Source organism: Meriones unguiculatus, chromosome 3 (genome assembly GCF_030254825.1).
Source record: "Meriones unguiculatus strain TT.TT164.6M chromosome 3, Bangor_MerUng_6.1, whole genome shotgun sequence".
NCBI classification, from domain to species: domain Eukaryota; kingdom Metazoa; phylum Chordata; class Mammalia; order Rodentia; family Muridae; genus Meriones; species Meriones unguiculatus.
In genome coordinates, this window is record NC_083351.1 from 24,152,070 (window position 1) to 24,176,816 (window position 24,747).

At 40.4% G+C, this 24,747-nt stretch overlaps 1 protein-coding gene across 7 annotated transcripts in view; it reads right to left on the reverse strand.

Moving 5' to 3' along the window:
* Zmym6 (zinc finger MYM-type containing 6) overlaps positions 1 to 24,747 on the reverse strand; it is a 37,523-nt gene that overhangs the window by 2,588 nt on the left and 10,188 nt on the right. For 4 of the 7 annotated variants that reach the window (XM_021644807.2, XM_060379520.1, XM_060379522.1 and 1 more), the window contains 9 exons: positions 21,423 to 21,573; positions 19,904 to 20,019; positions 17,948 to 18,220; positions 17,030 to 17,180; positions 15,633 to 15,805; positions 14,080 to 14,227; positions 12,055 to 12,213; positions 10,861 to 10,898; positions 19 to 166 (listed from right to left, as the gene is read on the reverse strand). In XM_021644807.2, coding sequence (XP_021500482.1) covers positions 19 to 166; positions 10,861 to 10,898; positions 12,055 to 12,213; positions 14,080 to 14,227; positions 15,633 to 15,805; positions 17,030 to 17,180; positions 17,948 to 18,220; positions 19,904 to 20,019; positions 21,423 to 21,573 — 1,357 coding nt within the window. Of the gene's footprint in view, positions 1 to 18; positions 167 to 10,860; positions 10,899 to 12,054; positions 12,214 to 14,079; positions 14,228 to 15,632; positions 15,806 to 17,029; positions 17,181 to 17,947; positions 18,221 to 19,903; positions 20,020 to 21,422; positions 21,574 to 23,397; positions 23,710 to 24,747 lie in introns of those variants that run through there. The other 3 variants (XM_060379524.1, XM_021644808.2, XM_060379521.1) reach the window with 3 other exon arrangements.

Below are 24,747 nucleotides of genomic sequence, written 5' to 3' on the forward strand. Positions count from 1 at the left end.
CGGTGCCAGGACACTTACCTGTCTGGCATGCAGCATGGTGTGTGTATGGTCTGCAAGAGATGGCCTTGGTCTGTGTGGCCGGCTTACACAACACGCCTTTGTTCTTCTTCAGAAGCTTGGGAAGCTCTGAAGACTCAAGTTCCTCAGCAGTTGCCTGTGCACTTCCCTAGTGTGAGACAGATCCACAGACCAGAGTGATTTCAGTACCTTACCAATGACTGTATTGATATTATGAAAAGCGATGTTACCCTCTGGAAGAGGAGTTATAGACAGAAAGCTCTCTGGGGGAGAAATTACAAACACCACTAACTCCTAATTTCCCTAATCAGCATTGATTCCATTTATTGACTTTTTAAAAAAAAAATTCTGGAAGATAAATATGGCTTTCATGGGCAAGACCCTGGATTCAATCCCTAGTAACTCCCCCCCCCACACATTCAATCACTGACACACACACACTCACATATACACATATAGGCACACACACAACACATATTCATATACACACACACAAACATATACCACATGAACATGCAACACAGACACATACAGACACACTAACACACAAACACCGCACACAATATACACAAGACCACACACATACATATGCATGCACAATACACACACTCACAGCACACATAACACACATCACAAATACCACATACCACATACATACACACATACACACTCATACAGATACACATCACATATACACACACCACATATACATTCTCACACATGCATATACAACACACACACACACACACACACACACGCACAGAAATTATTCTGCCTAAAATATGAGCCAAATAAAGAAAAAAAAATTTTACTGATAAGGGTAATTGTTCAAAAAAACTAGATCCAACCCCAGACTACACAAAAAATATGCATGTATATAATGCATAAAATAAATATATAATCATTATTGATTAAAGATCTCAACTGGAAAACGCAAAACAGGAAAAAAAAAAGCCTAGCAAATTTCAAATGGCCAGAACAGAGAGGAAGTAGGTAGTATTCTTAAGAGCAATGTAAAAACAAGGCAAAAAAAGACCAATACATTTGACAACCTGAAAATTAAAAGAAAAAAAATTTTGTTAATAAAAATCTCCATAAAACAAAGTTAAAAGAAAATGGAGTGGGACATTTATTTAAAACACATTTATTTCATTCAGAAAATATTTACTGAATGTTTACCATAGACCAAGCACCATCTAAGCCCTGAGGTTACAAGAGAAAAAGAAAAGTCCTGCTCTCCTGTGCCTTACATCAGAAAGGAGACACAAAAACACACAGGTGAAACAATCCTCTAACAAACATGTCGAAATAGTGGCAAGAGCTGTAGAGGGTAAGGACTCCGTGGAGAAAGAACAGACTTTCTGAATTATTCAAAAGGGCAAGCCACATTGGATGAAATGGCTCAGCTACTGAGGGTCCTGCCGTCCAGCCCAAACACCTGACTTCAATCCCCAGTTTGACCTCTATGGTATAAGAAGAGAACAGAGTTAGCCATTGAGCTCACAGCCCCTTGTTCTAGTTTTTGTTCCCATTTCCCATAGTCTCACCTTCATTTATTATAACTGAATATTGTTTTGTACCTGTACTTGATGACATTTTAAAATTTTGTTCATTTTTAAATTTTGTGTGTCACTGGTTTCTAATAGTTGCTAATGTAGTGGAAGTTTTGGGTTCTTTAAACACTCAGTTATGTAAACAGGTTTTTGTTTTAATCCCAAGTTTGGGATATAGAGTTACTTTTAATATGTCCATAGCTGATGATTGCCTTGTGAGGGGCGTGGTTTAATTCTGAGGACTTAGAAAGGGTATAAATATGAGGGCCTAGAGAATGAAGGAGGGCTTTGAGAGACAGGAGGAAAAGGGCTGCTGGCTTTTCCTGCTGCATCTGCTGTTGCTGGACTGCTGGATATCCCGACGACCTGAGACTGGTATTTTCCCAAAGAACCCAACTATCCTAACCCGTTGGAACTAAGTATAAAGACATCTACATCCCCTTTCCCCTCTAACCTTCTTTCTCTCTGGGGCCTGGAAGGGAGTTGGCAGCATTAAAGAACCTCAAATAAAGTAGAGTTTAAAAACAGCGCGCCTACAGTTTTACTTCTATTTCTATGGTTTTTCTTTCTTTGGTTGGTTGGTTGGTTATCTGGATTTTACTTGAATTTCCTGGCATGTTTTTTGTTTTGTTTTGGGTTTGGTTTTTTGGGGGGTCGATTTGTTTTGTCTTTGGACAATTTTTTTTTTTTTTCTGTGTAGTCCTGGCTGTCCTGGAACTCACTCTGTAGACCAGGTTGGTCTCAAACTCACAAAGATCTATCTGCCTCTGCCTCCTGAGTGCTGGGATTAAAGGTGTGCCACCAACTTCCTGCTTAATTTCTTGGTTTTAACTTCCACCTATTAATGTGTTGAATTACCTTTTTCTTAATGTTTTAGGGAATGCCTACATACAATAATCTTCTATTTTCCATGGCTGTGTTTCCAAAGTGTCAATTACCCACATCAGCTGTGGTCTAAAAAAACTAAACAGAAAATTCCACAAACAAGCAATTCAGAAACTTCAAATGGCATACCATTCTGAGTAGCATTATGATACCCTAAACCACTCTGTCCTTAAATGGTGGTGGGTTTTTGAGCTGGCATACTTTCACATACACACACACAAACACACACACTCATTTAGGGGCGGAGGTGATGATAATAGGGATCAAAACTATCAGAAGCCTTATATATTAGGTAATTGTTCTACCACTGAATGACATCCTGAGTACCCTTAGGTTGTTGACTTTCCTCTCTTTTCCTCCTTCCCTGCCTCTTGCCCTCTCTTCTCCCTTACTTTTCTTCAGGGCATTAATATGTAGTCCAGCCTAGCAAGGAACTTAGGGTCGACACTCCCTTGCCTGCCTCGGAAATGCTAAGATTACACATGGGCCACCATGCCTGCTCCCTTATGTCTTGTTAAAGCACCATATAGATAATGGCTGGTTTCCAGACTCTTTCTTACTTAGACTGTAGAGCCCCAGAGTCACATATCCACTTGTCTGTGTAGTATTTACTCTTGGATGACTAATAAGCTGTCTCAGTATGTTTTAAAAAGTATCCTTAACTGGAGAGATGGTTCAGCAGTAAAGAGCACTGGGTGTTCTTCCCAAGAACCAGGGTTCAATTCCCAGCACCCACATGATAGCTCACACCTGTCTGTAACTCCAGTTCCAGGGAAACTAACACCCTCACACAGACATACATGCAGGCAAAACACCAATGAACATAAAAAATAAAAATACACTTAAAAGAAAGATAATTCTTAGCTGGGTGTTATTGATGCACGCCTTTAATCCCAGAATGTGGGACGTAGACGCAGGTGGATCTCTGTAAGGTCCAGTACAGTAAGGACTACACAGAGAAACCAGATCTCAGAAAACAAAAACAAAGGAAGCCTTTTATCTCTAAGGCCTTCTGGTGTTCCCTGCCTCTTACAGTCCCTGTTCTTTGCAGGATTTTCCTGCCCCTTGTTGCCAGAAAAAAAATAAAAATTAAAAATTAAAAATATTTATTTATTTATTTATTTATTTTAATGAGACAAAGCTGTCCCACAAATTGCTGTGTATCTGAGGATGGTGTTAAGCTTCTCATCCTCTTGTCTGCTGAGTGTTAAAGATCAGACCCAAAATTTCATGCATGCTAGAACATATTCTACTAGCTCCCTTCCTTTGCCCCTCACAAAGATCTTTGAAAAATACAGATCAATATGGGAGGCTGAGGCAGGAAGATGATAATTAAAGGGAACTCCAAATTAAGACATATTACTAAATGAAAACAAATAATAACAACCCTGCTTCCCATAAATCAGATCATGTGACTCCTCTGGTCCTAAATATTAAATATAATCTGATAAACAACAATAAGAAGGTAGACAGAAGCTTGTTTCCAAAATTAAGCCCTCTCTAAGTTGTTTTGTTCTGTTTTTTTTTTTTATCGTGATATTTTATCTCAACCACAAAATAGTAACAAAAGCAAATAGCCTAATCTAATTCTGGATAGAAATACAGTGGGTCAGGGTTTGGCAAAGTGTCCCTTCCCTTGTTTTGCGTGTAAAGTTTTATTGGAAATGCACTCAGCCACATACTGTCTGTGGCTACTTTGGCACTAGATCAGCAGAGGTGGCAGAACCTCCAGGTGGAACAGAGACTATCCAATTTGCAAACTCTAAAGAACTATGTACATGAGCTGGGTGCAGTGGCACATGACTATAATCCCATGCAAATCTCTGTGAGTTCAAGGCCAGCTTGGTCTATAAAGCAAGAACAGCCAAGGCTACACACACAGAAACCCTGTCACAAAAAAAAACCAAAATAAAACAAGTGCTTGCTGACTTCTTCAGATTTGCTTCCGAGTATGAGTATTTCTTTTCTTTTTTTGAGACAGCATTTCTCGGTATAGCCTTAGCTGTCCTGGAACTCAATAGACTAGGCTGGCCTCCAACTCACAGAAATCTGCCTGCCTCTGCCTCCCAAGTGCTGGGACTAAGGCATCTGCCACCAACACCCAACTACTTATATTTCTTCACAGTCCACCAAATTCAAATTACTTAAATAACTTGAGGAAAATTTACATTAACATTTTCAGAGAAACAAAATATTCTAAAACTATTTATAAGTATTTTATAGACAAAAAAAAATCAGTTATTTGGTAATAGGTTTTTTGGTTGGTTGTTTGTTTGTTTGTGGAGGGGTTGTTTTGAGGCAGGGTTTCTGGTGTAGCTATCTGGCCTTCTCTTTGAGTGGGTGCTCCATTCTTTGGCTGCTGTTGCCCTCTCTGGATCATAGGCAGTGTGGCTCTGAGGTTCCTGGTAGAGTGCTTTTGTGGGTCAGCAGGTGACACAAAGGGATGGAGATAAGCTAGGACGAAAAGCAGAGGGGCCTTGGGAAAGAGCCAGGGGGAACTGGGTCCCCACCAAGAGGCAGAGTTCCCAGGGAGTGGATACAGTGGGAGGAGTGGATCCTGCAGGTAGGAAGACTAAGTTTGGAGCTGTAGGGATTAAAGGCGTGCACCACCATGCCCAGCTTGGTACTAGGTTTTTAAACTATTTTTAAATTTACTTTTAAGTGTATAGGTGTTTTGCCTCCATGTATGTCTATGTACTACATAGATGCCTAGTGCCCATGGAGGTCACAGAGGCCAGAAGAAGACATCAGATTCCCCTAGGACTGGAGTTATAGATTATTTTAAGCTATGATGTGGTCCTGGGAAATAAACCTGGGTCCTCTGGAAGAGCAAATACTGCTCTTAACTGCTGAGCCAACTCTTCAGCCTCCAGTGACACAGTTTAAATGACAGGTGAGTGCTGATATAATGTTCTTTTGGAAAGTATACACCTTACCCTTGTTCATTCAAATGCTGATTTCTCTCCACTATCTGGCTTCAATTCGGACATTGCTTTGTGATACTTATTCTAAGCATCATCTGTCTCAAGTTTGTGTAAACATGCCACCATTTGTTCTCTAAATTGTCAATTAAAACAACCAGCCACAATGTTGACCAATGGAGAGATAGGGTGGGACATCCTGGTTCAGAGTGGGAGGAGAGGAAGGAAGCAGGAGGAGAGGAAGGAGGAGGAGGGAGAAGAGGAGAAGCAGAGAGAAACTGAAGCTGGGAGGGAGGTCTTGGGATGACATGGAGAAATTAACCGGACGTAAGATATCACTAAAAGCAAGAATTATGGGTGAATCTGAATAGTAGCAAATTATGCAGGCTTGGAGGTTTAGGATGGAGTAACTATTGCCCAACATTGTATTCTAGGCTAACTAAATAAATCTAGTCTCTATGTGGTGATTTGGTAATACAGATGTCTAGGATTAACAGCAGCTTTAATAAAAAGATATATCAATAATAAATATTAATTACCAAATACAAGAGGCGAGTCACAGTAAAATACTCTACATGGGGAAAAATATATAGGACAACTGTATTAAATGAGGTGTATATTCCTAAAATCCTAAATAATTCAAAACTAGCATAATTCAAGACTAATTGTCTCACATACATAAAGCAGAGAGATGAATCATTCATTAGAGTTCACAAATTTATAACCAGAGCTACACACTGTAGTATGAGTTTTGTTTTTTTTGGTTTTTTTTTTTTTTTTAGATTTATTTATTTATTTATGTACACAATGTTCTGCCTGCATGTATACCTGAACGCCAGAAGAGGGCACCAGATCTCACTATAGATGGTTGTGAGACACCCACCATGTGGTTGCTGGGAATTGAACTCAGGACCTCTGGAAGAGCAAGTAGAGCTCTTAACCTCTGAGCCATCTCCCCATCTCTCCCAGTTATGTTATATGACTTTGTTTTTGTTTTATTCCAGGAGCAAAATCTTGGCCAGCTGCAGCTAGTTTAATTCTGGAGACTCTGAGAGGGTATAAATGCCAGAGCCCAGAGAGGGATGGGGTGCTTTGAGAAAGAAAAAGGCAGCTGCTGCTCCCCACTGCTACTCCTGGTTGCTGTTGTTGTGGTTTGACAAGAAGAAAAAGTTGGAGACATCCTGACTATGAAGTGGACTTAGCCCAAGGAACTATGTCAGTAATCAGTGGGACATAACCTAAAGAGACAGAGGATGTCCTGTTTTGTCCTGTTTTCTACATAGTGTTGAGCTGTTGGTTAGGGATTAGGGTCAATAAATGTTGGAGGGGAGGTAAAGGTATAAGAGCCCAAACAAAATAACTAAAAAGTACATGCCAACAAGCGGTGCCTCTCCCTGGAAGAGGAGCCAGAGACAGACTGAGAAGCCTCGAGCATCTGAACTGGTAAGGTTTAGAAGGAAGCTGAATCTAAGAAAGTAACAGTCTTAGGGAGAGGTTTTGAGATTAAAGATTATTTTCTATGTTTAAAAAGATGGAAGACACAGTGACTTAGTGCATCTGGATTCCATTTGATAGCAAACAAATAATTTTTCAGTGATGATTATAGTTTTGTAAGTTTTGTATATCCTCTTTGGGACAGATCAGGATAAGAAAGATTTGGAGAAGAGACTGAGAAATTAGATGCTAAATTAAATGCCAGAGAACAGAAGTTTTTGCCATAGAACAGAAATCTTTGAGAAATCCAATCTAGAACTTACAGTAATACCAAAAGAGGTAGTTCCAGATGAGAAAAATCCATAAAGGCTTGAAGAAATTTCAGAATGGCAGCACACTGAGATGCTGGATTAAAAAAGGCTTCAGCTATAGGCCAACATGGTCAGACTGGATATTATATGTGTACTGTAAAGTACAATTATTGGATGAAGGTCTATTTACTAAAGTAGAAATGCAGATCCTGTTTAGTGTTGCCTTGGAACAAGGTTATATACTGGCTTGTGTGCTCCATTTTGAGGAGTTTGGAGAACTGAAGTATATGCACCATGCCATAGGTTCATATTCAGAATTTCAAGGGGCAACTCTTTAAGTTCTGAAAGAACTGATTCTGTAATTATACATTCTTTAGAAGTTATGGCTATTATGGGAATGCCTGTACAAATTATGAGTGACAATGTACCAGCAGATGTCTCTAGTAAAATAAAGCAAATCCACATGTTGTAATATAAAGCATACCACACAATCCTACAAGCAGTTGTAGATAGATCCAACTGTACTTTAAAGGAGACGTTTAGCAAACAAAAAAGAGTAACAAAGACACCCAGAGATAAACTACATAGTGCTTTATTAACTCTAAATTTTCTGAATGCTAAAACAGCAGCTGAGGACATTGGATTATAGAAAGAAAACTGCTGAACTAAATCAGCCTGTTTACATTAAGGATGTCATAACCTCCAAATGGAAAGCAGGAAATGTGTTAAGCTGGGGAAGAGGTTATGCATTTGTTTCTACAGGAAAAGAAAAACTGTGGATTCTGTCCAAATTGATAAAAATTAGATTTGACAGGGGAGATCTCCTGAAGGTCTTAGCTGCACACAGAAGGAAAGAAATCAAGAAAACCAAACAGGACAGGTAACATCATTTGCTGATCCCTCCACATGGAAACAACTCTGAGACTGACTGAGAATGAAAATGTCTCCAACCAGGACTTCAGCTATGCATGGCCAATAAAGCTTTGACTACAAAATTCTCAGAACTTATCATGCCATTCTTTTAAATGGGATAGATAAAATTTTATTTTATACTTTGGTTATACAGTCCAAACACACACACACACATACACACACACACACACACACACAGATATAAAAGCTGGGCACAGTGGTGCATTGTGGGAGATGTAGGCATAAGATTACTGTGATTCAAATGCTGATTTCTGTACCCCTCCATATCTGGTTGCAATCCTTGTGCTGAGAATCTCCTGCCTCAATGCTATATAAATACTGCTCCCCAGTTGTTCCCTGATATGTCAGTAAAGCAGCTTACAGCCAATCACTAAGCAGGGAAAAGAATAGGGCTAGACTTCTTGCCCTCCAAGGGAAGAGAATTTGTAAGAAGAGGTAAGGGATTCAGCAATGGGCAGAGGTTCAGGAGACATAAGAGAATAGGAGTTGGAAGAGAGAATGCCAGAAAGTACAAGTATTTCAGGGAGGATGCCAGTCTAGCCTAGAGGGTTAAGAATAGAGTAATGACTGCTCAGGATTGTACCGTGAAGCTTGATAAACAAATAATAGAATAGAGTCTCAATTATTTTAATGTTAGCTGGGTTAAGAAAAAAACTAAGAACAAACACAATTTTATAAAAATAACTTTAACAGATTCTGGGGATCCAACTCAGATGTTCAGGCTTGCATGGCAAGCACCTTTACCTGCTTAGCCATTTTGCTGGTCTACTTACTTTCATTTCATTAAAAATAATTAATACAGGAATTGTCAAAGTTTTTCCACTTATTCTGTTAGACTTGCCTGGCTATAATTCCTCTAAGGTAGACAAGTAGTTTACCTAATTTACTATGCTGCTTTGGGGTTGAATATTATCTCTCAAAACTGTGCAGGAGACATTCTCCTAGTTTAACAGCATGAACTATCACAGCAGTGATAGTGGTTTGGTAAAACTGTAGATTTTCATCATCTCTAACTTCTGTTCAAAGGGACTGAATGTGGGGCACACTTTCAGTCCTAGCAGCACCATTTTATAACTCTTAAATGGCACTGCTATATAAGAAAAGATTTTTAATTATATCAAGAGCAAATGGTCACCAAAATCATCAAACCATTAATCAAACATGTGATATTGACAAAAAGATAATGGGAATTTTATTGTCTGTTGAAGTGATGATTGGTGCTGAGCAGCATCAGCAAAGTATAACCTTGTAGCCTAACAGATCTCAAATTATGCATTCTTTGAAAAAAATTTTTTAATTTGGGGAAAGTTTTAATACCAGCACTCAGGAGACAGAGACAGGCAGATCTCTGTGAGTTTGAGGCCAGCCTGGTCTACAGAGCAAATACAGGACACCCAGGGCTCTAATACATAAACAAACTGTTTCAAAAAACAAAACAAAACAAATTGGGGGGAAGTTCACATTTTTCAAATCTGAGACATAAAGTGAGAGATTAAGAAAATACACACTTGGTACTATTTCAGCCTTACACAGTTCAAAATCACAATGATACCACACTGAACTTTACAAAGACTTTTTAGTCTAAAATGAAAATACTTAAATATAGTAAAAAGAAATATAAGCAGCCAAAATTTAGCAAGCACTTAAACAAATTAAAGAGCCTTGTGGGGCTCTGCTGGGTAAGGCTGAAGTTGGTCATCTCTGGATAACCAATTATTTGTGCTCAGGCTATGATGATATACTCCTTTTTCTCAGCAGGGTACTAAGTGTCTCCCCTGATCTGGATGATCTCAGGTCTTGTCAGAGCAGGCCAGACCCTTTCCTGAGGAGGAAACTGCTCTAGCAAGCATCTAGGAATTCCTGGAAATGCCCCACCCTGCTAAAGATAGTCCAGCGGTGACCTTCAATTGTTCCGGAGATCCCCCTCCCCAGTAGGATAATTAAGTACTGCATTTCCCTTCTTGTGATAGGACCAAAAGTATCCCTGACTCCCTGACCCTAGGGAGTCAAATGATTTCACCCTCGAAATCCCTCCCTCTGTCAAGGGTTTATGTTGCCCTTGATTTCACTTGAATAAAGGTACACAGGTTCTTACTCAGACTTCAGGACCTTCTGAGATTCCTCATCTATCCTCTGCCAGATCGCACCTCACCTGGCCTCCCCTCCAGCCCAAGGGCCTGGGCCTTGGTGGGCCCAGGCTTCACCAGGCCTGTGTCTTGGCTGCAAGGCAACCAGGCATAGGCCTTGGCCGGCACCTCTGCTTTGCTCAGCACAGCAGCTTGACCAATAGCTCTAACACTCTGGCATTACCATAGGCTTTGGAACGCCAAGCTTCCATTGCCACTGGAGATCTCATGCTACAGGAGCTAAACTGTAACATTCTGTGGAAAACCTTTTCCACACCCCAGCTTAGCCCACTCAGGCCTCACTTTAAGGCCCTCTAGCTGTCCCTGAGAGAAATGAAACCCCTGTTCTCCATCCAGAAGCCAAGTTCCAGGACCCCAGTCATAATCCAGGCCCCGCGAAATGGAGAACGACAGAATCTGAATTTAAACAGTAAGATAAATTAAGAGTACATCCTTATTAATGATCTAGAGTTCAACAATGTAATTTAAAACAATACATTACTACTCAACCTTTTGAAAATAAGCTGTAAACAAAAAAGTACTTGTATAATGTATGTACATATATGCATATATTTGTACATACATATAGATATAGACATAGATATCTTAGATTATAACCAAAATGAAAACCTAAGTAAGTGGGATTATCAGGTAACAAACATATTAACAATAAACTCACATTTCCAATGATTTCTGTTGCCTCTTTAGGACCCGACTCTGTTAGAAATCAAAACATACATCATCATTCCTGCAATATATATAAGTAAACACTGAAACTAAGGTATTTGTTTTTCTCTCATTTAGGTGTGTTAGGAGTCTGGACCAGAATTTCTTAAAAAAACAAAACAATCCCACCTGTGGTTCCTAGTAGTGTCAGGATGGCCCACCTCAGGCCCCTCTATTTCATTAGAGCCCTGGTGACAAAGAAGCCACGAGTGGGACTCAGGAGACGGTGAGACGGGTCAAGTGCTTGGTATGCAAGCATGAGGCCCTCGAGTTCAGACCCCCAGGGTTCACGTTTAAAAACAAAAACACCAGGCATGGCTCTGTGCATCTGTAACCCCAGATGAGGCAGGAGGATTCCTGGAGTCCACTGACCATTCCAGCCTAGCTAATCTGTGAACTCCAGGTTCGACGAAACCCTGCCTTAAAAACTAAGATGGATTAGGTAGGTTAAGGTGTTTACCACCCAAACCTGAACACCTGACTTTGATCCTCAGATCACAAGTGGAAGGTGAAAACTGACTCCCAAAGGTCCTCTGACCTCCACAAACAAGGCCTGACATGGGCCTGCCCACACTTGTGCACCTGTATCATACATACATATATATAGTCACAGACACACACATATATAACAAAGTTTAAATTTTCAAATAAACAGAATGATGAAAACACCTAACATCAACCTCTGGCTTCTATGCCCACCGACCTATACAGAAATAAGTATATAAGCACACCACACACACAGGGTAGGGGCATGTATATTAAACTGTTCAAGTTCTTTTTATGTGTGTGAGTGTTTTGCCTGTATGTATGTATGTGCGCCATATGCATGCCTTATACCCATGGAACCCAACAAGAGACATCATATTCACTGGATGGTTAGAGCCTCAATATAGCTGCTGAGAGCTGTACCTGGGGCCTCTGCAAGAGCAGCAGGTGCTCTGAAGCGCTGAGCCATCTCTCCAGACCAATAGAATCCTTTAAAAAATTAACTATGCATACCCTTCCTTTCCAACTTATCCTTCTTTGTATACTAGCTACTCACCCCACACAGTAGGGCATACTTCCTCTTATACGATAAACAAAGGCATTACCAGTAAGACTCTTAGACTAGGCAGTATTTACTCTTAGCCTCTGTATCAAGTCATACCTGTTAAAACACGGTTAGTGGGCTGAAGAGCAGGTATTTTTGCCAACGACATCACACTGGTTATAACTGGTGTCGTAGCTATCCTTGGAGAAGGGAGTGTCTTCAAAACAGTTTGTGCCTTAGGAATAATTACTGATGCTGATTTTGGGAGCACAAATACTTAAAAAAAAAAGGAAAGAAAGAAAAAAGAAAAGAAAAAGAAAAAAGTGTAATGATAAGGATTAGCAAGGACCCTGCAGCACAAGGAAGACATACAAATTCATGAATTGTTCCATAAAAATAAGAAAATAAATGCAGATTAAAATAAACAACAAAGTTAGACACAGTATAAATAAAAAGGTCACACAAGAAAAAAGCAGTACAAAGCTCCAACTTGTGTAATGTTAGCTTGGGTGGTTCTGGCAAAGTCAGTGTTCACTGGGACCTAAAAAGAGCCCGATTCTGTAAAAAAATCAAGCTTCAAATGACAATCTAAAATCCATATAAGACATTCCCAAATCTAGTAATTTTAATATCTAACAGGTAAAATGCCAGGTATCATCAACTTTGGGATTAACGGAGTTTCTGTGAGCGGGTATAAAACCCTACACTTAGGGTTGTTTCAAATAAAACTTTTAACATAACAGTTTTTAAAAGTCAATTAGAAAGCTGTCCCTCCATGTAGCACTGTTTTTTTTTCTTTTAAGTGAACATACAAAATAAAAGGTTTCATTTTCAATTTCTGTATCATTGTATTTTGCTAATATTCATTTCTATGACCTCATTATCTTCCCATGTACTCATTCCTCTCCTTGTCCCCTTTCTTCTTGCAATAGTTATTCTTCTGCCAATGCATATATGAGAGAAAACAGATATTTGTCTTTCTTTTTTCCCTCCCTCCTATACGTTAGACCCATTCTTTCTTCCAGTAGCAGTGGTTTCCCGCAATTATATTATAAAGTGAATATTCCACTATTAACCTGACTAGTCCTAGGGATGGGATGACTAACACAAAAGTTCAGAACAGAGGGAGTACACGGTAAGTAAGAGCCAAACTGCAAGAACCCAAAGCACATCGCACTTCAGGCTCTGATCAGAAAAGACGTATCAAGTTTTTCTGATTCAGAAAGCACTACCGAGAGGAGAGACTTCCAGAACATCCCACGCATCTATTCTTCTGAAGTTTTTGACCACATTAGTTGTCCTACTTGTAATGTTACTTTATTTTTCAGAAAAAAATTTGCTACCCATGAAGAACTGGACTACTTTATTTTTTCTGAAATAATTAATGTGCTGCTCTTTTTTCTTTAGCTGTAAGCAAGTTCTTCATCAAGTTCTACACCACCAAGGGCCACCATATTAACATACTTACATGCTCTCCCTTTGTTTGCCCTCTTTTTAGTATTTACTTCTAGTTCTATTAACTGAGTAGTATGGATCCCTCAGTGTTACAAACATTCACATTAGTTTAAGCAAAAGCAATCAGATTAAATTTTATATGAAATAACTATGCATTTATTTATTACTATCTTGCTTTGTCTATGCCAGCAAAAAAACCAGAATTTTTCTCTCAGGGCCTTGTGATAGCTTTTTGTCGCCTGGGAAGAGGGAGCCTCAACTGAGAGAACGCCTCACCGGAGTGCCTGTAGGCAAGTCTGGTTCATGTGGGCAGCGCCAATCCTGGGCAAGTAGCCCGGGCTGTACGAAAAAGCTAAGTGAGCAACGGGGACACGCTGGTACGTGGCACTGTTCCACGGTCTGTGCTCGGTCGCTGCCTTGAGCTCCTGCTGACTTCCCTCAGTGATGGAGGGTGTATGACCAGCAGTGGGACGAAGTAAGTCCATTCCTCCCTGAGCTGTTCCGGTCACGGTGTTTACCACAGCAATAACAAAACAAAGCAGAACAGAGGCTCATTAAGGAGCCCTAAAGAAGGTTTTAAGGAAGTCCAGGAGGTACGGAGGCAGTGAAACTTTTTTATTGTAGTATTTCAACTGTGTATGCTGACATTATATCCTAAAGAGCCCAGTAACCAAGCTTAATTTTTACCTTTTTTTTGTTGAATTGGGTCTTTCATACTATACTGATGGCAAAACTTCAAGACACAAAACAGGTTACAGAAGTATTTAATGTTTCCTCTCCACTTCAAGGACTCGTTTAGCTTACCCTGCTGGTTACAAAGATCACACCTGGCTGTCTGAGGAGCAAAAGAAAAACAAGCAAGGATTAAAGTTAGAAAAGATAATACTAATCATAAACTAGAAACACTGGTATGTGAATTAGTGAAACTATAAAATGAAAGGATCCCTACTTAAAATCTGTTTTTAACTCCTGTTAAAACAGATATTATTTGTTCCATAGAAGATGTCCTAACAACTGACTTTTTGTTTGTTTCTGTTTCTCTGTGTAGCCTTGGCTGTCCTGGACTTGCTTTGTGGACCAGGCTGGCCTCAAATTCACAGAGATCTGCTAGCCTCTACAGATCCCTGAGTACTAGGATTAAAGGAAAAATTAACTTTTTAAAAGTTGTTCTTTTTTTTTTTTTTTTCCAAAATTACTAATGAAGGAATGTAAAGACAGGATACATTTTGTAAGAGTAAGAAAAGACAAATAGAAGAAAAGATAGAGTTTTGAAGATATAAAGACTGATTTGCTCAACAAAGAAAGTATCCTTCTCTCTCTCTCTCTTTTTTTTTGTTTGTTTGTTTTGTTTTTTTCTTTCTTTCTTTCTTTTGGGTTCCTCTGTGTAACAGAGCCCTGGCTGTCCTGGAACTCATTAGGTAGAACAGGCTGGCCTTGAACTCAGAGATCCATCTGCCTCTGCCTCCAGAGTGCTAGGGTTAAAGTCGTGTGCTATTATGCCCAGCCTAAATACCCTTTTCTTAAGTACTGTGATTGGTCCTTTGCCATATAATGGTTGAAAATATATAATATTCCTCTGTGAGAAAATTACATTTAGAAGTGAGGTAGTTAAATAAATAATGATTTCACTAAAGTGCTGTGGATGCTATGCAGTTGTAGCTTCCTCAAGAACATGCTACTGACCTCTCTGGACTACACTCTTTCTATTTATAAACTGACAATAGTACACCTAACTCTGGGACTGACGCTGGGAATAAAGCAATCAACAATCGACCAGACTTGCATTATTGCTTATCAAATTTTACCCATTACTATATTACTCTATGACTTTCAAAAATTGGAAAGCAGGGAAGACTATAAGTTTGTCGCTTGATCTATGAATGGAGGACAAGGTCTGACTTTAAATTCTTCAGAGTAACCTGAATGAGCGAGCTACTTACGGCAAAATTATGTAAATATCTAACCTAAAAGCTACAAACAAGGTCATCATACTTTATGAGAAAATAAGAGTAAGAAGGCACACAAATCCTTACTCAACAAAATGGATAGCTAGAAATACATTTCAGTGGTAGAATTACAGCAAGCATGCGGTTCTAAATTCAAGCCCCAACACCAAGAGAGTAGAGAAAGGACCTCCAGAAACCCTAACCTCCTAACACATTTTTCACAACTTGAACATATTATAAACTGAAATTATTAATATTTTTACTTCATGAAAACAAAGAACATGACCTATTTACCTCATGAAACAGAGCTGTAAACTTGGACATGCAGTCTTCACAACAGAAAACCTGGACCTTGCCTTCCAGTTGGTTTTCCACCCAATTTGCAGATGTCTGTAAACAGTAACTGCACATCTTACAGTACTGTCCCCATCGTTCCCCAAAGTCTCGAGTAGAGAGGACCTTGCAGACTAACCATGAGAAAGGGTGACAGGGAGAGACAAACGTATGTTAGCTTCAAGGAGGTATCTGTGCTGTTTGAGTGATTTCTAGCCAGGCATTACACTACAGGACTATAAGCCCAACACTTGGGAGATAGAGGCAGGAGGATCAGAAGTTCAAGGCCAGCCAGTCATGGTAGCACACATCTTTGATCCCAGTATTCAGAGAGACAGAGGCAGCCCTGTCTCCAAGTTTGAGGCCAGCCTGGTTTACAAATCCAAAACAGTCAAGGCTACACAGAGAAACCCTGTGAAGAAGGAAAAGGAAGAAAAAGAAAGAGAGAAAGAGAGAGGGAGGGATAGACGGAGGAAAGGAGGAAGGAAGGAGGGAGGGAAAAAGGAAGGAAGAAGGAAGGAAGGAAGAAAGAGCCTGAAGAGATTGCTCAGCAGTTAAAGGCTCTTTCAAAAACCCTGGGTTTGATTTCCTGACATAATTGTTTACCTCTATATTATAGGATCGTCTCCACATTCACAAAACAAACTCTAATTAACCTTTGAATATACTCTAAATATTAAATCATCCATACTCAGAAATGTCAAAGGCTTGAAAATTTTTTAAACCAAGTAGCAGAAATTATCTCAATTCCTACTTTACAAATAGGTAAAACAAAAAAAACAAAAAAAATCTGCCACACAGTTTTGGCACACGCCTTTAGTCCCGTACTTGGGAGGCAGAGGCAGGTGGGTCTCTGAGTTCCAGGCCAGCCAGGTCTACAGAGTGATTCCAGGACAGCCAGTGCTACATACAGAAAAACCCCATCTCAAAAAAAACAAAAACCAAAAAAATTAAAAAATAAAGTCTGATGTCCTAGCTAAATTTACAAGACTTTTGTCTACTAACGCCATTAATTTAATTATAATATTTCTTTATTGAGATTACTAAAATGCCGAAAAGATAAAGATAAATCTTAAAGCATACAAAATATAAATTCAATTTTTTAAGAATGTTCAAGCAGCTAGACAGTGGTAGTGCATGCCTTTAATCCTAGCAATTGAAAAGTAGATGCAGGTGGATCTCTAAGAGTTCCAGGCCAGCCTAGTTTACAGAGTGAGTTCCAGGACATCCAAGGTTACACAGAGAAACCCTGTCTCAGACAAAAAAAAAAAAAAAAGTTTTTGAAAATCAAAACTCAAAACTCATCATGAGAACGAACTCCACTACATACTGTGAGCAACAAGGAACGTCTTTTTTACCTTCACTACAGAATGGCTTGTCAACCCCTGAGAATCGCACAACGTCCTTTATGATTTTCTGTAGCTTGCAGTAGTCGCATAATGCCTTTACTTTATTTCTCCTTTTGTATTCATCAGAGCAAGCCTTGCCACAAAACAGAAACATTCTACCCTGCAAAACACAAGCAAACGGGGCTGGAGAGAAGGCTCAGAGGTTAAAAGCACTGGCTGCTCTTTCAAAGGTCCGAGGTTCAATTCCAGCAACCACATGGTGGCTCACAACCATCTGTGAGATCTGGTGCCCTCTTCTGGCCTGTAGGCGTAAATGCAGACACAACACTGTATACATAATAAATCTTTAAACAGGCATTAAAGCGCATTAAAACAGGCATGGAAACATGGCTCACTGGTTAAAAGAGTGCACTGCTCTTGCGGAGGCCTGAACCCAGCACCCGTGTCAGGCTTCCCACAACTGCCTATAACTCCAGGCTATACAGGGGATCCAATGCCTGTGGCTTCCACAGGCACTCATGCTCACATGTACATATCCACACACCTACACACAAATCTATATAAACAGCAGCTTTCTCTTTAACAAGTCTTTCTCCAGACCAGTGAGATAGCTCAGCAGGTCAAGGCACTTGCTGCCAAGCCAGACAACCCAAACTCCATCCCAGGACCCATGTGCTGGAAAGAGAAAACCAACTCTTGCCAACAGTACTCCACAGGCACAGCACAGAATACCCATAATCTGTGAATACACAATTATACACAAAATAAAATGTGTATCTTTAAGTCAGCACAAACTGAGGAACTGCCAAAGACAAAAAACCCCAAATGCTCTTACTGGATGGTTTCACGCGGCCCCTTTGCCTTGTGGAAAAGCAGCTCTGGCTTTGCGGCGAAGAGAAGGTTACACTGCTGCACCGGCCCCTTTACCTTGTAGAACAGCAGCTCTGGCTTTGCGGCGAAGAGAAGGTCACACTGCTGGCACTTGAGTTTCACGCGGGAGTGGGTCAAAGCAGTGTGCTGGGACAGCTCGGCAGGAGGCTCCAGAGCAGCAGGCGGGCGGCTACTGGGGCTGCTGGAGGAAGAGGCAGGAGCCCCTTTCCCTGCTGACACTGCAGACTGCAAGGGGGTGCGCATCACTTCTTGACCCTCAGATATAGGCACCAATGAAGAGGTTCTTCTCTTTGGCTTGTTAAATACATTCTGGATGAATACAAAGCAAAGATTTTACCAGGTAAGAAATAACGTAACAAAATTGTTTTAATTTTCTCATTTTAATATTCATTGCACAAACATTTATTTACTTCTAAGAAAAAGAAGTTTCAGTGGCATACCTTCCAGAGCAGAAGGGTTAAAAATTGAAACACTCAAAGGTGACAGACCAGAGCAAAAGACTCCTACATATTTTCCGAGATGCCTTCCTCAAGCCCTGCACAGATCACGAACCAATTCCTGATGGCTAGTATGACAGTGGACACACCAGGCAGCCTCACACCTAGGAAAGCCAAGAAACTCTACTCTTTCTGTGTACTGCACAGAGAGGGCAGAAATGGAACGAGAAGGACCTAAACTCCATGCTAAGAATCAAGTTTCTGGCCCAGGACACAAGATGCACGTGAGCCCCAATAAGCTTTTGTTCTTCACCACTCCACCCCTCAAACCATATTTAGCTCCTATTCTTTCTTTTAAAGAGCCAAAATGAATGTACCTAGACTATAGTAGAAAACCCTGATTTAAAAAAAAAGGAAAAGGGGAAAGCCAAGGTGAGAAAGGGGGAGGGGGAATATCTGAATGAAGAACCATAAATAAGAAACCCAACCTCCAACATCTAGACCCAAACGTTTGTAGAAATGACCTCTGAAACACTACTTGAATAGACTGTAGGGTTTTGTTGGTTTTTGGTTCTATGTTGGCTTTTCGAGACAGGGTTTCTCTGTGTAGCCCTGGCTGTCCTGCGCTCACTCTGTAGACAGGCTGGCCTCAAACTCAGAGATCCACCTGCCTCTGCCTCCCAAGTCCTGGGATTAAAGTTGAGGCATGAGCCACCACTTCCTGGCTCAAAAGTGGGTTGTTGTTGTTGTTTGTTTTTTTTAACCCTGCATTCAAAATCTTAACACTTTGGGGGGATGGGGTGGGGAGGTGAGGGAGTTGGGGTGGCACACGTTTTTAATCCCAGTACTCAGAAGACAGAGGCAGGTGGATCTCTGGAGTTCGAGGCCAGCCTGGTCTACAAAGTGGGTCTAGGACAGCCAAGGCTACACAGAGAAACCCTGTCTTGAAAAACTAAAAAAAATAAAACAAAACAAAAATACTTTAACACTAAACTGGCATCACATGCTTGTAATCCTGGAACTTGGGAGATAGAGGCAGGATGATGGCCTCATTTTGAGGCCTGCCTGAACTTTTACATAGTGAGTTCTCAGCCTCTCTGGGCCATGAAGCAAGACTATTTCAAAAAAGAAAAAGAAAAAACAAAAACAAAAAATGAGCTGGTAAGATGACGCAGTCATGCTTTCATGACATACAAACATATACCAAATAAATGTAATAGAAAACTATTTAGGCTGGGCTGTGGTGGCACACACCTTTCATCTCAGCACTCAGGAAACAGGCAGGTGGATCTCTACGTTCAAAGCCAATCTGGTCTACAGAATGAGTCCAGGATAACCAGGGCTGCAAAGACAAACTTTGTCTTAAAGGAAGAGATAGAGAGAGGAAGGAAGGAAGGAAGGAAGGAAGGAGGGAGGGAGGGAGGGAGGGAGGGAGGGAGGGAGGGAGGGAGGGAGGGAAGGAGGGAGGAAGGGAGGGAGGGAGGAATCTTTTACAATGTTCTGCCATATATCAATGCCTCAGAGAACTAGAAAGAAATAGCACCTTCCATCATACCTGGAAAGCCAACACACAGTTGGAGCTACAGAAACTGCAGATAGTTCCATTTGACATGGCCAGGTGATATTGAGGAACTGCTGTGGTTTTACAACTATGACACAAAACCTGGAGACCTTAATGACAAAAAAAAAAAAAAAAAAAAAAAAAAAAACACAATAAATGTTACATACATGCACAAATGACCCAAAAGTCTAGTAGCAAAGAAAAAAATATCAAATACTAAAAACAGCCTCTCCTTATGTCCTCGAGAGACTAGCTCCCAGACTTTCCCCGCAGATGTCCAATATCTGCAGACAGATGATTATGTCCATCTTACAGATTGGTACCACAGTATCTACATATCATCTATGCACATTTTAAATATCCTTTACAGATCATCCTAATTACTTAAAATACCTAACAAAATGCAAATATCATGTAAATAGCTGATATAACTTTCAGAAAAATAATTTTTAAAAATCTCTGTAAAATTCAGTTATATTTGATGAGGGTTTTTTACTTTTACTGTTGTTATTTTAAGACAGGGGTCTCAGCAGCAGCCTTGCATGTGCTGGATTTCACTATGTAGACCAGGCTGGCCTCCAACTCACGGAGATCCCAGTGCCTCTGGCCCGAGTGGTGGGATTAAGGTGGGCATCACCAGCTCAGCATTCGCTTTTGAGGTGTGGTTGGTTGAATATAAAACCCATGAATATGGAAGTGTGACATAAAAAATAATACAGAACTTTACAGTGATCTCTAAATCTAACTACAACAACTATCTTCAATTAACTCCTACTCATCAAAAACTAACTTAAAGGACTGGAGAAGTGGCTCAGTGGTTAAGAGCACTGGCTGCTCTTCAAGAAGACATGGATTAGATTTCTAGCTCCTACATGGTGGTTCACAGCACCTGTAACTACAATTTCAGAGGATCCAGTACCCTTTTCTGGCCTCCACAGGCACCAGGCATGCACATGGTGGATAGACATATGGACAGACATACATGCAGACAAAACAGGCACACAAAATGCAGTAATAAAATATTTTTTCTTTTTTTTAATATTTTTTATTTTTAAATAATTTTAATAAAATATTTTTAAAAGAAAAAAACTAGGGCTGGAGAGATGGCTCAGAGGTTAAGAGCACTGCTTGCTCTTCCAGAGGTCCTGAGTTCAATTCCCAGCAACCACATGGTGGCTAATGACCATCTGTAATGAGATCTGGTGCCCTCTTCTGGTGTTCAAGTGTACATGCAGACAGAACATTGTATACATAATAAAATAAATCTTAGAAAAAAAATTAGCTTAAAACTTATATTTTTTTTCTTACACATGAAACCATAAAATATATTCTACAAAAAAAAGAGTATCAATGAAAATCTATTTTCCTTTATTATCAGTTCTTCAAAAGTAAATCAATCTTGGGTTTTTAGCCATATGAAATAAAATTAGTCTATAACAAAATTAAATAACAGCAGTTATGGCCATCTTTGATATGTTACTAAATCTATAGATTTATCAAATTTAATCATTACCTGAAGAAATAACAGTCCTAATTCTGTATGTAGATAAGCAATTAATAGAGCAGAAAAGCTGTGTTCTTCCTGGGTCATTTGTAGTCTTGATCACTTCAGCAGACAGCACTGGTGAAGTCCCCAAGGCATAGAGTGGCTTATTGGACAAATTCTATTAGGACAGCAATAATACAAGATGTGTACAAGCATAAGTTCAAACATAATTAGTTATTGTTTCAGATAAAAAAAGGGCCAGAGAGATGGCTCAGTGGATAAAATGCTTGCTATGCAAAACATGAGGACTGCAGTTCAGATTTCCAAATCCCAAATAATACCAGAGACAAGTGTATGTGTATAATCCCAGTGCTCCTTCAGTAAGATGGGGAGCAGAGACAGAACCACCAGAACTTCACAAGCTAGCCTGCCTGACATACACAGCTATAGACCCTGCCTCAAACAGGGAAGAAAGAGCGTGACAACAATGATGTCCTCTGACAATCACACATATGCCACGGCATGCACACGTACTCACTAATACACACAAATACACACAGACACACACACACAAAATCATACATATGATTTTTTTTTTAAATCCAGCAATGAAAACAAAAGAGCCCAGCTAGTTATGATGTCCCAATAACTGGAAGATAGAGGCAGAAGGATCAGGAGCCTAACTAAGGCCAGCCTTAGCTCCAAAACTAAAGAAACTCAACAACAAAGCACCCATTACGTAATGAATGATGACATACTTTCCTAGTCATAAACAAATATTAGGTAATCCCTGAAGCATACAGCCATCCTCAGGTCAGATCTGGACCTCACTAGAGGGAAGTTTATCAGCCGGGCATGGTGGCACATGCCTGTGATCCCAGCACTCAGGGAGGCAGAGGCAGGCAGATCTCTGTGAGTTCTAGAAAAGCCTGGTGTAAAAAGTAATCCAGAACAGCCAAGCCTACATGGAGAAACCCTGTCTCAAAAAACAAACAAACAAAAAGTTCATAACTTTTAAAGCTACCAAAATTGAGTGATTCTTCAACAAGAGATGGAAATGATGCTTAATTCATAAAGAGATCCTATAAAACCATTTCCTAAACAAGATGAGTGTCACAAAAAGTAGGGATAATTACATAATGAACTACTGAGTCTAGCCATGTTTTAACAAATAATCGTGACCACCATTTAGACAGTATTGATTTCTGAATGCTTACCATAAGCCAAACTCCATGGTAAGCAATTTTTAACTCTAAAACTGTCACTAACACAATGGCAAATCTTTTAGTAAAGAGGCAGATGGTAAAGAAATATACATTATGAAGTTTCACATAATCTGCTTAGTAAAAATGGGCCTCACAAATCTGGAAGAGTATAATGCCAGTCCCAAATAAGAGAAGGAACTGATACTTAGGTCACAGATAAAAAGCAGGAGTTATTTTCCTGTGATAGTAGTAACTGGACTGCCAAAAGCGGCAATTCCTGAAAAATAAAATACTTTTTAATGATAAAAGGAAAAGGAATAACAAATAAAAAATTTGCTAGTAAAGAAATTCTATGTTCATGTGTGCAGGTTCATTGAGTGTGTCTTGAGTGTGTCGTCATGAACATGTATGCACCTTGGGTATCACTGTTGTTTTTTTTTTTTTTTTTTTGAGACAGTCTTTCAATGGCCTGGAATTTGCAAAAGACCCAATGCTAGCTAGCCAGTAAGGCCCAGAAATAAACCTTTTTCCACTAGGATTATATGTATACACCAACACAACCAGCTATGTGGCTTATAGGGATGAAATTCAGGTTCTCATGTCTGCAAGGACTCTACCAACTCAACTATCTCCTTAGTCCTTAAAAAATTCACTATCATTTACAACCTTCATAAGAACTTTAAGAAAAGAGGCTAGGATGATGATGCAATAGTTAAAGCAATTGCCACACAGGCAAAGGACTACAGTTCAAATCCCTAGTACCCACATAAATGTCAAGTAGGTTTGGTAGCCCCTACCTGTAATTCCAGCATTTGGAAGGTAGCAACAGGATATCCAGGACAAGATGACTAAGTAGACTGTCTGAGCTGGTGAGTTGTGAGTTGAACTGAGAAACCTTGCCTCAGTGAATAAGGTACAAAGCAATTAATAAAGACTCCTATTATCAATTTCAGACCCACATATGCATGCCCAAATACATATAAACACACACACAAAAGAAAAAGAAATCTCAACCAGTAATGATTAAAACTAAAACAGGTATCATATTTAACCAGACTTAAAAAGGTGAGAGCCAGCCAGGCATGTGACCACCTGAGCACCCCACCCACCCCACCCTACCCCACCCCACCCCACCCTACCCCACCCCACCCCACCCCACCCCCCACCCCCGCTGAACCCTGCAGGGCTAGAATAGCATTTGTGGCACAAGTTTCCACCGAAGGCCATGCAGAGGTCCCTGGTCCATGCTGCAGCCTGGGGCCACGTAGAAGCCTGGGAGCTGGGCTCCCACCGAAGGCCATGTTGATAAGGGTGGCCTAAGCTACCACCTGAGACCATGGTGTTATCTGGGTCCTCACTACCACCAAGGGCCACATCCAGACTTGAGGCCCTACTGCAGCTGGGGTCTGTGTTGATGTCTGTGGCCAGTGTTACCATGATGGTTGTTTAGATGTCCATGACCTGTGCTGCAGCCTGACACCACATGTGTTAGTAGCTTGGGCTGCTCCTAGGGTTCATATTGAAATGAGTGCCCTGCACTGCCACCTGAGGCCATGTTGATGTCCACGGTTCAGGTAGCCTCCGAGGGATTTGACAGGGTCTGTGGTCCTGCTGCGGCAGGAGGCCATGTTTGTGGTCTTTACTGTCGCCAGAAACCAAGTGGAGGCCCGTCACCCACGCTCCCACTAACTATGAAGAGCCAGAAGTCTACTTCTGCTGTTATATCAATGACTGCAGATGCACAGTTCAAGAGAAACATGGACAGCTGCTGTGACAACCCCCAGTTGCCACCCTTCCCCCAAATGTAACAGCCTAGATAGGAAGACACCAAAGAGAACTCCTAAAAAGTGTACAGAGATGCTCTCCATAATCAAGGGCTTCTGGCAGAGGTGTGGGAGGGGTAGGACTCAGTTTTATTTTAGGCCACTAAGAATTTGACCATGCTCCAGAGAATATTCAGATAAAGTGAATCTTTTTACCCTTTCTTCTCCTTTTTTTTTTTAAATTATTTTTATCTTTTACTTCTTTTGTGGGGAACCACAAAGTGGGGCAGACATGGAAGGACTGGGAAGGGATTGGGGTACATGATGCAAAACTCCCAGAGGATTGGGCTGGAGAGGTGGCTCAAAGGTTAAGAGCACTGGCTA